This window comes from Tenrec ecaudatus, chromosome 1 (assembly GCF_050624435.1).
Source record: "Tenrec ecaudatus isolate mTenEca1 chromosome 1, mTenEca1.hap1, whole genome shotgun sequence".
NCBI lineage: Eukaryota > Metazoa > Chordata > Mammalia > Afrosoricida > Tenrecidae > Tenrec > Tenrec ecaudatus.
The window spans coordinates 12,342,828-12,357,620 of NC_134530.1; the positions used below are offsets into that span (position 1 = coordinate 12,342,828).

Below are 14,793 nucleotides of genomic sequence, written 5' to 3' on the forward strand. Positions count from 1 at the left end.
GCATTCTTAATTATAACGAGGCGAAAGAAAAGAGAGGTGAGGAATGAATGCATTTGGCACCCATCAATATCACACCTGTCTACAAACAATACCAAGAGCACCAATTAGATTGATTCTCTCTTCTACAGCATTCATAGAAATTATCTAAATTTTAATAAATCATTTTGTTGGGGGCTCTTACAGCTCTGATAGCAATCCAGACATCAATTGTCTTAAGCATGTTTGTACCGGTGTTGCCGTCGTCATTTCCAAAACATTTTCCTTCTTGAGCCCTTGGGATCAGCTCCTCTTTTTCCCCCTCCGCCCTCATGAACCCTAGATATTCTGAAGTTTTATGATCAATAATATCAGGAAGGGGTGGGGGTGAGGTGGTCTCACAGGGTGAAGTGAAGACACAAGGAAAGAAAACATGTTCTAGTTCCGAAGACACTTTTAAGCTAATTCCTAACTCGTGTTTGTCTGCAGGCAGACGTGTGTGTGTGTGTGTGTGTGTGTGTGTGTGTGTTGCTCTTTCCATATCACCCTTTGAATGCAGGCCTTGGGTAAATGCTCCCCTTTTTGCTCTCAGATGGTTGGTGATTCTAAAGCGTATGCTTTTAGACCTGGGTATTGTTGGGCTGAGAACCAAGCCACGGAGGTGAGCTCAGTTCGACTTGAAGGGAGTACTAAGGGCTGGAGCCTCAGGGGTCCCACCTCGCCAATTCCTCTCTAAGACCCTCCTTAGAGGTTCCCCTGTCAGTGTATGCTGGGCCAAGCAGGGAAGTCCCGGGGAAATGGCCCTAAGCAAGGGCTTGGGGGAGTCTCTGTTGAGAGGGGAGGGAGGGAATAGGGAAATGGTGTGGTTAAAGAACAGGGTAGTGAGAAAAGCTGAGGAAACCCCAAAATAAATAAAATAAAAACAAACTCGCCACCTGGGAGCCCGTTCCGACTCAGGGACCCTTTCACCAGCCCACATCCAGGGACCAGAGGTGGCGGCCACTCCAGGTGCCCAGGCTTGAGGAGATTCCCGTGAACCGTTTGGTGGTGTTTTTAGGCACAACCCCTTTTCCCAGGATGCATTTCTCATGGAATCCATCTGTGAACATGCAATCAGTGATGCATGTTGGAGGTTTCCTGACCCTCCATGCTTTAAGCCAGTGGTTCTCAACCTCCCTAAGGCCACGGCCTCTTAATACAGTTCCTCATGTGGTGGTGACCTCCATAAAATTATTTTCGTTGTGATTACATAACTGTAATTTTACTACTGTAATGAATTGGGTGATTCCTGTGAAAGGGTCATTCAACTCCCAAAGGGGTCACGACCCACAGGTTGAGAACCACTGCTTTAAGCATTTGGACCGGCCTCATCCTCCAGGGATGGGGCCTGTGTTAGTCTGGGTAGACTAGAGAAACAAATCCATAGACACTCATGTGTATAAGAGAGAGCTTTATATAAAGAGTAATTGTGTATTAAGAAAATATCCCCACCCCACCACCACCACCATTAGAAAAGAAAATATCCCAGCCCAGTCCAAATCAAGTCCATAAGTCCAATATTAGCCCATATGTCCCATACCAATCTATAAATTCTTCAGACTCATGCAACACATGTAATGATATTGAATGCAAGAAGATCACAGGCCAGTGGGTGGAAAGTCTTGTGGATTCAGTGGCGGTGGAAGCATCTCAGCGCTGGCGTGGGTCTCCACGTGGCTCCTCCAGCTCTGGGCTCTGGCTCCATCAGTGTAGCTCCATGTGTCTTGTTAACAGGAATGTCTCGCAGGGAGACAAGCAGAGAGAGTGTATCCCACCTCCAGTGAGCTATTTATCTCCATCATGCCTCCAAAATAGGTCATCAAGCTGTGACTTGATTGACAGGCTAAACTCCACCCCTTCACTCTTAATAGTCTCAAGTTGAACCAGATTGTGTAATGACCACAGGGCCATCCTTGCCTTTCCACTGGATGGCCAGTAGCACTCCAGCCCCTGGCTCAGAACCAAAAATGTCTCCAGACAGAGGCAGGGGTAAGGGGTGTGTGAAGACCCTCATCGACCCCACTTGGACATGCAGCAGCCTCGGCCGAGTCTCCACCGCGCCCTGCTCTCCCTTCTTCGGATGAGAAATGAAGCCCACTGGAGCGCCTCCTCTGGCCCTCCTGTGAAGGTGGTGGTTTTCATTAAACTTTAAGTGTTGTTGTTAAAACACAGCCACGATTCCAACCTGCACGCATGCTACCGCGAGGGCCGCACAATGATGATGGAAAGCTACCCGGTCACCGAAGGGCCCTGGCGGGGTCGTCGGTTACAGAGTAGGCTGCTCGCAAAGTCAGCAGTTCAAACTGCACCAGCTGATCAGAGGGAGCAAGAGGAAGCTTCCCTCTTCCGGGAAAGCATCCGTCCCAGGAAACCACGGGGCACTTCTCCTCTGTCCCCCGCTCGCAGCAAGTTGAGTTCCCGCATCCTTCCGTCTGTTTGCCCTAGCATTCCACAGGCATTAACCAGCCTTCCCCTCTGCTGTGGGTGTGGTTTGGTTATCCTCAGAGACCGTTCCTGCCGGGTGGAAGGAAAATGCTGGCTTTCTCACACTCACACACACACACACATCATTGGTGCACACAGGTGGCATGTCTGTGGGCAGCTGAACGGTCGGTGGCAGAGAAGCAAGTCCTGGCGATCACCTTCTGAAGAATCAACCACTGAAACGCCACGGAGCACAGGGCTACCGGACCCGCACGGGCTCTCCGTGGGTCAGACGGACTCGGCCATCCACCAGCTCCCAAAGTAAGGAATCTGCGCAGTCAGTCTCTCACAGGAGGAGGACAGCACTGGTGGCATCATTGTTAAACGCTGCAATGCCCAAGGTCAGCAGTTCAAAACCACCAGCCACTCCATGGGGGAGAAAGATGAGGCTTTCCTATTCCATTAAGTTATAGCCTCAGGAAGAGAGAGTGGAGCACATCCTGGCCCACAAAGCCCTGAAGATGATATCCCTATTCAGAACAGCCAATGCACAGAGAGGACCATAGGGTTGGCCCCACAATGAGACACAATGTCCCTCACTGACCCATAGCCCTTCAGGGGACAACACTGGAGACACAGTGCGGGAATTGCACCTGATCTGGTCCCACCACACCGAGGTTAAACACGAAGGGCGTACAACAGAGCAGCAAGGGGAGCAGAGCAATGAAGTCCTGAGGGAATACCAAAAATAGACTTTGGGGCCAGGGTTGCTGCCCCAACAGACATGACTGGAAAACACTCCTAAAGGTCAACAAACACCTTGAACTGTTTACAGGCTTTTTGCGTGTGTCATTTTGTTGTTGTTGCTGCTGCTTTGTTTTGCTCTGTTTTGTTTTTTGTGCATATTTTATTTCTGCAAATCTATCTAGATAAGATAGGTGGGAAAATAATCTGGAGGAGAAAACAACAGAACCAATGGTCCCGGGGGGGGGGACATAGAAGAGGGGGAGAAGAGGGAAGGAAGTGGTGTTAACAAACTCAGAGACAAGGGAACAACAAGTGATCCAAAATCAGTGGCGAGGAGGGTGTAAGAGGCCTGGTAAGGCTTGATCAAGGACAATGTAACCGAGAGGAATTACTGAAACTCAAATGAAGGCTGAGCATGATAGTGGGACAAGAGGAAAGTAAAAGGAAATAGAGGAAAGAGCTAGGAGGCAAAGGGCGTTTATAGAGGTCTAAATACAGGTATATATATGTAAATATATTTATATGATAGGGAACTAGATCTATGTGCATATATTTAGAGGTTTAGTATTAAGGTAGCAGATGGACATTGGGCCTGTACTCAAGTACTTCCTCAATGCAAGAACACTTTGTTCTATTAACCTGGCATCCCATGATGCTCACCTTCCCGACATGATCGCTGAAGACAAAGCAGGTGCATAAGCAAATGTGGTGAAGAAAGTTGATGGTGCCTGGCTATCAAAAGATATAGTGTCTGGGATTTTAAAGATTTGAAGATAAACAAGCAGCTATCTAGCTGAAAAACAACAAAGCCTACATGGAAGAATCACACTAGCCTGTGTGATCACGAGGTGTCGATAGGATCAGGTATCAAAGAACAAAAAAAAATCATATCATTGTGAATGAGGGGGAGTGTGGAGTAGAGACCCAAAGACCATCTGTAGGCAACTGGACATCCCCTTACAGAAGGGTCACAAGGAAGAGAAGAGCCAGTCAGGGTGCAGTGTAGCACTGATGAAACACACAACTTTCCTCTACTTCTTTAATGCTTCCTCGCCTCCACTATCATGATCCCAATTCTACCTCACAAATCTGACAAGAGGATGTACACTGGTACAGAGAAGAGCTGGAAACACAGGGAATCCAGGACAGATAAACCCCTCAGGACCAATAATGAGACTAGAGATACCAGGAGGGTAAGGGAAAGGTGGGGGAGAAAGGGGGAACTGATCACAATGATCTACATATAACTCCCTCCCTGGGGGATAGACAAGTGGGTGAAGGGAGACACTAGACAGTGTAAGAAATGACAAAATAATAATAATTTATAAATTATCAAGGGTTCCTGAGGGAGGGTGGTGGAGGGAGATGAAAGAAATAAGGAGTTGATACCAAGGACTCAAGTAGAAAGCAAATGTTTTGAGAACGAGGGCAACAAATGCACACATGTGCTAGACACAATGGATGGATGTGTGGATTGTGATAAGAGCTGTACGAGCCCCCAATAAAATGATTTTTTTTTTTTTTAAAGTTAGAGCCTCGGAAACCCACAGGGACAGACCTACCCTGTCCTCTGGGGTCACATGGACTGGATGATAGCAGTGGGTTTTCACACGAGGCTGGGGCTTTCTGGTTTTGAGTGTGCCAGCTGGGATGGATTTCATTGGTTATAACCATGCTCCCTGTAGATGATCCGATGTATGGACCCAGCCGGCCCTCTGTTCTAGGCTGTAGTGCGGGGCCCGCGCCCCAACCACCGCAGCATGGCCCAGTGCCGGCTCAGACCCCAAGCCTGACCCGGGATGGTGCCCTCTCTTGGGGGCAGCGGGGGGAGGCAGGGCACCATCTCCCAGGCTGTTGGTGCCCTTGGGCTGTTCCTGGAACTTCACTCCTGAGCACAGCAGAAAGCAGCAGGCCGAGCTGTACTTCTTACACCAAAGCAGGGAGGAGAGAATGCCTGCGGCCTGGCCTGGAACAACACCGCAGAAATCAGGGGATGCAGTAAATTGTAGCTATCTCTCTACATTCTTAGCCTCACTGCCACCAAGCCGATTCTGACTCAGCCATCCTCTAGGACAGAAGAGAGCTGACCGCCCCTGTGGGTTTCTGGGACTGAAGCTTTTAAAAAAAAGTTTCATTGGCACATAACCCATGTCATAATTCAAATAGTTCGATCATATTGGGTTAGTCTGGGAGGACTAGAGAAACAAATTCATAGATACTCAAGTGTATAAGAAAGAGCTTTATATTCAGGGGCAGTCAAATATTGAGAAAACATCCCAGCCCAGTCGAGATCAAGTCCATAAGTCCAATATCAGCCCATATGTCCGAGACCAAGCTATAAAGTTCTCTTCAGACTGATGAAACACATGCAATGATGCCGAATGCAGGAAGATCACAGGCCAGTGGGTGCAAAGCCTTGTAGATGCAGTGGTGGTAGAAACATCTCAGTGCTGGCAGGGGTCTCCACGCGTTCCTCCAGTTCCCAGGGCACAGGGTCTATCAGCATAGTGCCATGTGTCTTGTGAGTAGAGCGTCTCTCAGGAAGAGTGTGTCTCTGCCTCCAAGGAGGAAAAATACTGGTGTTCCCAGAATTCTCAGGAGAAGGCCATGCCCACACAGAGGCTGTGTGTTAGTCTGGGTAGACTAGAGAAACAAACCCACAGAAACTCATGCATATGAGTTTTATATAAAATGTGTACGTGAAGTGGAGAGCAAATGCCTTGAGAATGATTGGGGCGGGGAATGTATGGATGTGCTTTATACAATTGATGTATGTATATGTATGGATTGTGGTAAGAGTTGTATGAGTCCCTAATAAAATGTAAAAGAAGAAAAGAGAAAAAAATGATTAGGGCAAAGACTGTACAGATGTGCTTTATACAATTGATGTATGTATATGCATGAACTGTGAAAAGAATTGTATGAGCCCCAATAAATTGTTAAAATTTAAAAAAAAAAAGAAAAAAAAATGTGTACGTGTACATTAAGAAAGCATCCCAACCCAGTCCAGTCGAAGCCCGTAAGTCCGACATTAGCCCATATGTCCGATACCAATCTACAGTCCTCCTCAACCTCGCAAAACCCACACAATGACGCCGACGCAGGAGGAAAGCCGAATCAGTGAGTGCGTAAGCATCTCAGCGGCAGGGGTCTCCACACGGCTGCTCCAGCACCTAGAGCTGCATCGAGGTAGGCCCATGTGGCTTCTCCTTGGGCATGTCCCACAGGAAGTGAGCCTTGCCAGCTGAGGCAGGGAACTAGCTAAGGCAGCTGCACCCTGGTGCGACCATCAGGGAACAAGAGACCTGAAAACCACAAAGGTGAGGCTTACAGAGCCATTTATCTCTCCGCCCTTCAAGTAACCCCACATGTGTTTATTGGCCAGGTTGGCACAATCAACCTTAACTATCACAGAGGGCTCACTGGCTATGACCCGACTGGCAGACTAGACTTCACTTTCACGCTTAATCCTCTCAACTCCCAAATTGACACCAGATGATGTAACCATCAAGAGGAGTTGTACAATCATTACCACAATCGATCAAGACTATAGAACTCTTTACAGGAGTAGAAAGCCTCATCTTTCTCCCGAGGAGCAGCTGGTGGTTTCAAGTGGCTAATCTTGTGGTTAGCAGCCCCACGTGGGACCCACTACGCCACCAACCAAAATAACTCACTGCCATCGGGTCCATGCTGACTCAAGCCAACACCTCCCCACCCACCCCCGTGGATTTCCAAATCTGTAATTGTTGACAGGAGTACAAAGCCCAGTCTTTCTCCCATGGAGTTGCCCGTGGTTTCGAACTGCCGACCATGCGGACTGCAGCCCAAAGCACATATAGGACTCCTATATGCATATCCTTAAGCACACATACATGTCAAAAGCACAGTTACCAGTCAACTAAAATGAATAATCTTTCTGTAAGCCACAGGCCACCATTTAGACGATAAGGAAGTGTTCTCTTTATATTAGTAATGAAAGAGCGATACATCGTTCTTGTTAGGTGCCTTCTGGTTGGTTCCAATCCCTCGTGACCTTAACAGAATGAAGCCCTGCCCGGTCCTGCGCCATCCACACAGACACTGTGATGTTAGCCCATCTCCTTAATGGCCAACGAATTGGGGGCGTGAAGAATGTTTGACTAACACAAGGGCTGGCCCTGTTCTTCCAAAAAGTAATACTCCTCTCCGGTAAGGGGTGTGGCAACATGAAGTGGCTTGCTATGTGCAGGCCCTATCTGACCTCCTCTGGCTTCTACTGGCACAAGGGCAGAAGTCGGCCATGCCCGCCACCTCTCTGTCTGTCTTCTGACACCAGCCAGTCCTCCCACACTTTACTTCCGTGCTGGCGTTGATCAATCATTGCAAGGGCCTCACAGGAAGCACTCAGGATGGGGGAGGTTTCTTGGGGAGCTTAAGAGGTTACCACAAGACAGGACCAGTCAACAGTAAGGACACGTCATTGGGTGCCTCTCCTCTGCCAACAGCCAAGTCTGTGTCTCCCTCAGGTCCTCAGCCTCTCAGCCACCTGGTCCCTTGGCTTCTGTCTCTGAGGGCAGGAAGCCAGCCCTCTGCTCTGCCTCAGTCTCGGCTGATCCTCGGTCCAGTCTCATGGTCTCGTTTCAGCCTCTGGTCTCAGCATCCACCTCTCCAGACAAAGATCCCGGGATTTCTCCCTCTGCCTCCGAGGTGGTCTCACCACAGAAGAAAGGCTCTGATGGGTTTTGTCTTTCCGCCGAGCATACTCCCAGGTGACTAAGGTTACAACCCACTTTAATCACAACACAGAACTCCCTGCGGATCAGATTCATAACCCACAGACATAAGCCATCCCGTAAGGAATGCTGGCTAGGAGGACGTATGGACATTTCACAGCGCCTCTTCGAACCGTAGTCTTTAGGACTCTTATCCAACGCAGAGGGCGCTAGCTTGGGAATTGGTGGTCTCTTTAGTCCCTCTGCTCTGTGAAGGATGGTCCTCTCGGCAGCAGGACCGGGAATCCCCTGACCACCCAGAAAGGAGCCGCCGGTAGAGGGCGTGCAAGATCCCTGCCTGAAGTGACAGAGCGGTGGACTCCCCAGCTCAGAGGAGGAGGCGGAGGACAAAGGGTCACAGAGCTGAAGGGCTGAGAGTCAGAGACATGTGGCTGCCAGCCTGGCTGAGAAGAGGCCCTGATTGGGACGAAAGGACCACAGCCTCATGATTATGCTGATGCTGACTTAGAGTAACCTCTTAGCTTCCCTGATCAACCCCCTCAATCATGAGGTGGATCCATGATGATCAAACCCAGCCAAGCAGACATGCTCCGAGGGACGTAAAGGTCTGAATAAAACAAAGGCTGACCTGTTCTTAAAAAGGAAGACTCGCCAGTAAAGTGTGTGGTGAAATGAAGTTGCAAAGCATGGGGTGGAGAGGCGGTTGGTGCAAGAACAGGCTGGAGGCAGCTGGAGGCACGGCTGACCTCTGGCCCACAGGCATCGATCCATCCTTGGGCAGACGTGAAGTTGGGTTCTTCTCTGTGGGGCCCCAGACCGTCTTCGCTTATTTCATTCTCCTACTAGGTCAATGGGATGCCTTCCCTACCAAATATCCAGAGACCTTTAGCATTTCTTTTACTTGAATTTAAAAATTTTTGATCTTCGGTAGAAACAGCTGACATTGGCTTTTGTTCTGTTTTTTCCTTTCTGGGCCATCTAGTTAAAGATCACCGAGTCCAGCCTGACTTCTCTAGCACTGATGGAAACTCCAGCAGCACACCCCAAGGCCATACTTCTACATCGGACAGTGCAGGCACGTTTGAGCGCATGCAGTAACAGTGGAAATTTGGCTGAATCTCCCCAGGGGTGAGGTGTGGGAGGGGCCAGTAGAGCAGCTGACGACTACCTTGCTTTCAGAGGCATTGCAAGGCAAAGGGGCCAGAAGTTTCTAAAGTAAATAGCAAATTCTTAAGTTGTGAGCCAGCAATGTAATGCCCTAGAAATGTATCCCAGGGGTGGAGTCACACCTGTGCACAAAAACATGTGCACAACTCGACCAGCCACACTGAGGAACAGCCGTTACTTCCAAACACTAGAATGATTTCCAGCGGCCCTGGAGGTGCTGTGGTTACAAGTTGGGTCGCTAACCTAAAGGTCAGTAGTTTGGAACCATCAGCCACTGCACAGGAGAAAGATGAGGCTTTTTATTCTGGTAAAGAGTTATGGTACCGGAAACCCACAGGACCAGCTCTACTCTGCCCTGTCGGGTCAAATATGTCAGAACTGACTGAAAGTGAGGGTTTTTTTTAGAATAGTTTACAATACAGGCATTCCTTCTACAAATTATAAATACCTACTTGCCCTCCCTTCCCCCACTAAGAAAACTCGTGTTGAAAATGGATGGATGTATAGATTCTGGTAAGAGCTATAAGAGCTCCTGATAAAATGATTTTTAAAAAGGGGGTCTATATGGTGCTGATCCCATTTGTAAACACAGGGGTGTAGTCATCTGTGGAGGCAGAACTGGATGGGAGGTTGCCCCTGTGAAGACAGCTCTTATGGTAGAGCAAACCAGCCTCTAACCACCGCGGGGCTCGTAGGCGCAACTGTACGACGGTAATGCATAACGATTATAGTAAAGTCAGAGAACAGGAGGGAAGATACAATAAAGGAGCCATACACATTTCATGGTAGCATCTGACCTCAGTCCCTCCTGGTGGTCCACGTGGAGGTAGGAGGAGAGAGGAGCCTCGAGTATATTCCTGACCAAGGATTATATACACTTAGGGGCGTGCAAGCCCCCTTGATTACAGGTGACCACATACATGAGGAACAGGAAGGGACTGTACCACAGGCAACACAGCAGTGGGAGGAGACGCACTAGGGGTGCACACACACTAGGAAGGGGAGGGCCTAGGGGTGCACGTGTGACAAGATGGGCGGATCCCAGATGGCAGTTTCATGGTGACCGTCCTTGAGTCGCTGGACATGGTCTCTGGGCTCCTGCAGGGAAACGATCAGGCTCCTTATCAGTAGGGTGTGATGGTGGACTGATGGTAGTGTCTGATTGCCCTCAGGAAGGATCCCTCTAAGCAGCTGACGACACAGGGCTAGCAAGCAGGTGACAACCTGGGGGAAAACCTATCTGTATCCCACAGTTCCTTTCATGCATTAAATTCAAAAGCGCTACAGGGGCAACATGGTTATTTTCTCTACATTGAAAACTGTCAAGGCAAAATTAATGAGAATGTTAATGTAGCCCCCAGTCCATCTACCATGGGGGGGAAGGTATAAGAGGGGTTGGGAGGCCGCAGCAGCAGGAGATAACAGGGCTGTCTGCTTCTACAGGGAGACGGAATCAACATGGGCTCACTTTAAGGCAGCCTAGCTGTGAGGGGAGAACCTGAGTTAACGCAGGAAAACGCACTTGGACTGACCAGTGGTGGCTTTCCTACCGTGGAACACCAGCTTTCCAGATTCCCTCTAGGTTAGGGACTAGAGTCCTAGTCCTCTTTCCCACACTCGTAGGTTGACCAGCTCAGTCCTGATGTACAGCCGCAGGCTAGAACTGCCCCGCCCCATCCTCGTGGTTCTCTGCAAGCCCATTGTTGCTGCCACTGTCAACCCAACGTGGGATATTTTGACTGACCCCCCACACCGCAGCAAGCATGGTGCCCTTTTTTCCAGCCTGGTCCCCTCCCGTCCTCTCCAAAGCCTAGCCCCTTGGGGATGTGTAGATGCTGGTCCAACAGGGTCCGCCTCTCCTCCGAGGTGCCACTTACCAGCACGGCCTGGAGTCAAGTCTAGTCAATGGCTCAGAAGTCTGCTGGGTGTTAAGGGGGCGAGAGCGAGAACATAGACCAAGGGTGTCCAGTGCAGTGCTGTGTCCCCCAGAACACCTCCCCCTCACTGCCATCGAGTCAGCAGATTCCTAGGGTGCCTGTAGGGCAGAGAACTTAGGGTTTCAGAGAACATCTCATTAGGGTAAGAGACAGCCTCGTCTTTCTCCTGTGGACGGGCGGGAACTGCTGCTCTTACATTTAGCAGCCAAACACTTACCCAGAAAGCCATCAGGGGGCCACAGGAGAAAGGGGGGTATGGTTGAACAACTTGGAAACTTTCCAGAGTTATATTCAGGCCCTCAGTCTTCTGCCTCAGGAACACCCTGCCCACTCTCGCCTGAACCCAGCAGAGACGGCGGGACAGGTGCTCACCATGCCCTCAGTGGCCCTCTTGGCCAGGCGTGCTGGTGCCCACAGGTCCCCGGGGGCTTCGCTCCGAGGCAGTGCACAGCGCCTTCCCAGACCGACCTGGGGCTGCCTGATCTTGGCTTCCGTGGGCTCAGGGTCAGCCGAAAGCCACAGGAAGCAGCTCAGGGTCTGCCTGGAGGTGGGCAGCTTGGTGATGCCTATCATCAGTTACAGAGGCTGCTGGGAGAGGCCAGCGCAGACCACTCCTCTTAGTGTTCCTAGAAACCATTCTAGCAAATTCCACTTGCATCTCAGTGGCCAGAACTGAGCCTCACAAGGTCACTAGCCTGCCCCAGGGGGGGTGTATCTACTCCAGAGATGCCTGGACAGGGGGAGGGGTGGGGGGGGTAGGGGCGCCCGGCAAGGGGAGGCAGCCAGAAATGTGGAGCTGGCTAAATCATAAGCCACCACCCAGAGCGGTTTATAATTGCGATTTATTTGAAGAAATATTACAACATATAAAAATTACATAAAGTCTCAGTTCCCACTCGGCACAGTGGTAGATAGAATGCATCATAAAAAACGTGTAAAACCCAGAGTGCAGAGCACTGCACGACATGAGCACTACGTGGTTACGGAGAGTGGGCCTCACGGCTAGTCAGGGCCACTGACACCGAGCACGACAGACTGGGACCGACAGTTCGACAGGTGGAAGATACAGCATCAGTGCATGTTGGGGACTCCTGGCGTCGGACACGCGGTGGGTGGGAGGGGCAGGGCTAGTCCTCGGTGTTCTCCTCCTTGACCTTAACTGCAGGGGGAGAAATGACAGAGTCACCCCAGGGCAGGGTGTAATGCCACACTACCATCACCCCTTAAAAGGGGGTGCCCCGAGCAGGTCACTTGATCAGCTGTGGGGCAGGCTCCCACCAGCCAGTCCTGACCCCACACCTGCTCTGAGCCAGACTGTGCTCGGAGCACAACTCCCTCTGGCCAGGAGGACAGGGCCCCACACCAAAGGGGAGACAGAAGGCCAGCCCACAGGGACAGGGGGCCCCCCCACACACCCCCTCCCCAGCAGGCAGTCAGGGCCAACCATACCTTCAGGGCTCTCTTGAGCTTTGGCCAACATGCAGAGCTTGATCTCCCAGCCAATGGCTTTAGCCAGAGGTGGTGGCACGGCATTCCCGACCTACAGGGGAAGGGGTGGAGGCTTGGTCTAAACTGCCAGGATCTAGCACCCGTGTCCCTCCTTCTAAGTAAGCAATGCCATAGGGAGGACTGAGTCCTGGACCGCTGGAGAAGGGATCTGTATAGAAACGCCAAGACACACGGAACTCCCGGCTTGGCTTGCGGCCCCTTCCCGCGCTCAGGTGCACTGCGTCAGAACGGCTCTTGGAGAAGTCTCCACCTCGACCCCACCAGTCAGGAGCGAAAGCCGTGCTCAGAGACCAGGCAGACTCACACTCCCTCAGTCAGGGGGTGGGGTGGGGTGGAGAGCGGGGCAGACAGGTCCCCCAGTGTGACCATCTGCACAGGGCACAAAGCAGCGAGGGCTGACCAGGCCTGGGTGCTCACTGGCCACCTGAACTGACTGCGGGCCAGGCCCATAGCTGGGTTGCGGGTCCTCCCCATACCACTTGTCCAGCCTGGGCACCTCCTGGTGAGGGCCAGTCAGAACCCCCTCGAGGGCCGGGCCGGCCTCGACCCGCTGACCTGCCGGTGCTTGTCCAGGATGTTGCCGAACAGGCGGTAGGCGTCGGGGAAGCCCTGGGAGCGGGCGCACTCCCGCACGCTGACCACACGGTGCTGCTCGGGGTGCAGCACGCGGCCCTGCTTGCCCATGGGCTCAGGGTTGGTGACGGTGGTGCTGAAGAAGCCGTCCCACTCGAGCCGCCCATAGAGGCCGGCCCAGTGGTTGTGCCTGTTCCCCGTGTGGGGCAAGCACCAGGGGATGAGGGTGTAGAACTGCCGAGGCGAGTCACAGGGGAAGTTCTTTCCTGCGGGCAACAAGCTCGGTCAGACTCGGCGGAGGCCACACCTAGACCCCCAGGTAGCTGGCAGCCGAGAGGCCCACCTTGTATGCAGGCGCAGACCCCACGGATGGGCTTGGGCTTGTCGCCCTCCATGATGTAGTAGCGGTTGTATCGCAGCTTCTTGGTCATGGTGCCGTCCGACAGCCGCACCTCCATGTTGGGCAGGTCGCGCCAGTCCGAGCCTGGGGCCAGGGGGATGTGTCGCATGCGGGCAGCCACCAGGGCGCTCATGTCCTGAGGGGACGGGGAGGGAGGCCAGGGTCAGATTGCAGCTGCAGGCCCCTGGGAACACCTACCCGGGGATGCTGGCATCCAGTGAGGAGTGACAGTCAGGCAACAAGCTCTGAGCACGGTTACAAGGCAGCGGGCAGGGGCAGGGGGACCTGGCATCTGGGGCCCATTCCAGGAAAAGCAGGAACAGAGTGCTGCAGCCGGCGGCCGTGGGTACCTTGCAGATGTGTTCTCGGAGGATGGGCTGGTAGCGCGTGCCTCGGAGCTGCCGCTGGAACCACGACTGGGGCTCCCCGTTGTAGGCGATCTCCAGCGCCGACGCGCCGTTGCGGATCTCAGGCAGGTCGGACATCGTGTCGCGCACGGTGATGGTGCGGTAGGGCCCCGAGCTCAGCCTGTGAGCACAGCCCCAGCCCCGCGTCACTGTGGCCCTGGACCGCACACCCGAGAGGGGGCAAGCTCGGGACCGGGTATGTGGTCAGGCAGCTGCAGCCAGTCTGCACTTAAGTGCCTCGAGCGGGCAGATGCTGGGCCCATGGCTTCCCTCCTGGGCGGAGGGGCTCTCACCTGGTGATGTTGCTGACGTACTTCCTGTTGTCCACCACGACGCTCAGCTGGCAGGCCCGAGGCGCGAACACATGCAGCGGCTCGGGGAACAACGGCAGCTTCTCGCCGGGGGCTGCAGCCAGGATGATGGCCCTTCTCCGGGTCTGCGCCACACCGTACTGGCCAGCCTGCACACCCAAGGCCCGACACGTGTAGGCAGAAGGTTCCCTTGTAAACCCCTACCCTCAGCAGCAGGGGGAAACCAAGCTAGAACCCTGTGGGGCCAGCCCAGAGGAGGGTTCTGGGCAGACTTGGGTGTGCCAGCCCAGTCCAATCTGGCAAGGCTGGGGACCAGGAACCCCGCCCATGGACCAGGCAGCCCATGGAGATGGGCCACCAGCAGTGGTGGGTGCAGTCTGTGGCACCCACCCGCCCCCCAATCCTGACGAGATGGGGCAGCACTCAACAGGTGGGCAGCGCAAACCCTGACTGTCCACACCCACAGGTCAGGAAACATCACTGTACCTTTGGGGGGGGGGGGGAGGCACGGGTCAACCCTCCACACTGGACTCTTGTTTCCCCCCAATTCACGACCTTGTTTGCAGGCAAACCCGCCCCTGCAGCTCA

The 14,793-nt window shown here is 52.7% G+C and overlaps 1 protein-coding gene across 3 annotated transcripts in view; it reads right to left on the reverse strand.

The window, feature by feature from the left end:
* Positions 1 to 11,829: 11,829 nt before the first annotated feature.
* DNMT1 (DNA methyltransferase 1) overlaps positions 11,830 to 14,793 on the reverse strand; it is a 38,922-nt gene continuing 35,958 nt past the window's right edge. For all 3 annotated transcript variants that reach the window (XM_075546708.1, XM_075546701.1, XM_075546691.1), the window contains exons 34-39: positions 14,188 to 14,354; positions 13,838 to 14,015; positions 13,431 to 13,623; positions 13,070 to 13,353; positions 12,455 to 12,545; positions 11,830 to 12,164 (exon numbers count right to left, since the gene is read on the reverse strand). In XM_075546708.1, the coding sequence (XP_075402823.1) occupies positions 12,133 to 12,164; positions 12,455 to 12,545; positions 13,070 to 13,353; positions 13,431 to 13,623; positions 13,838 to 14,015; positions 14,188 to 14,354 (945 nt within the window). In that variant the 3' untranslated portion in view covers positions 11,830 to 12,132. The remainder of the gene's footprint in view (positions 12,165 to 12,454; positions 12,546 to 13,069; positions 13,354 to 13,430; positions 13,624 to 13,837; positions 14,016 to 14,187; positions 14,355 to 14,793) is intronic.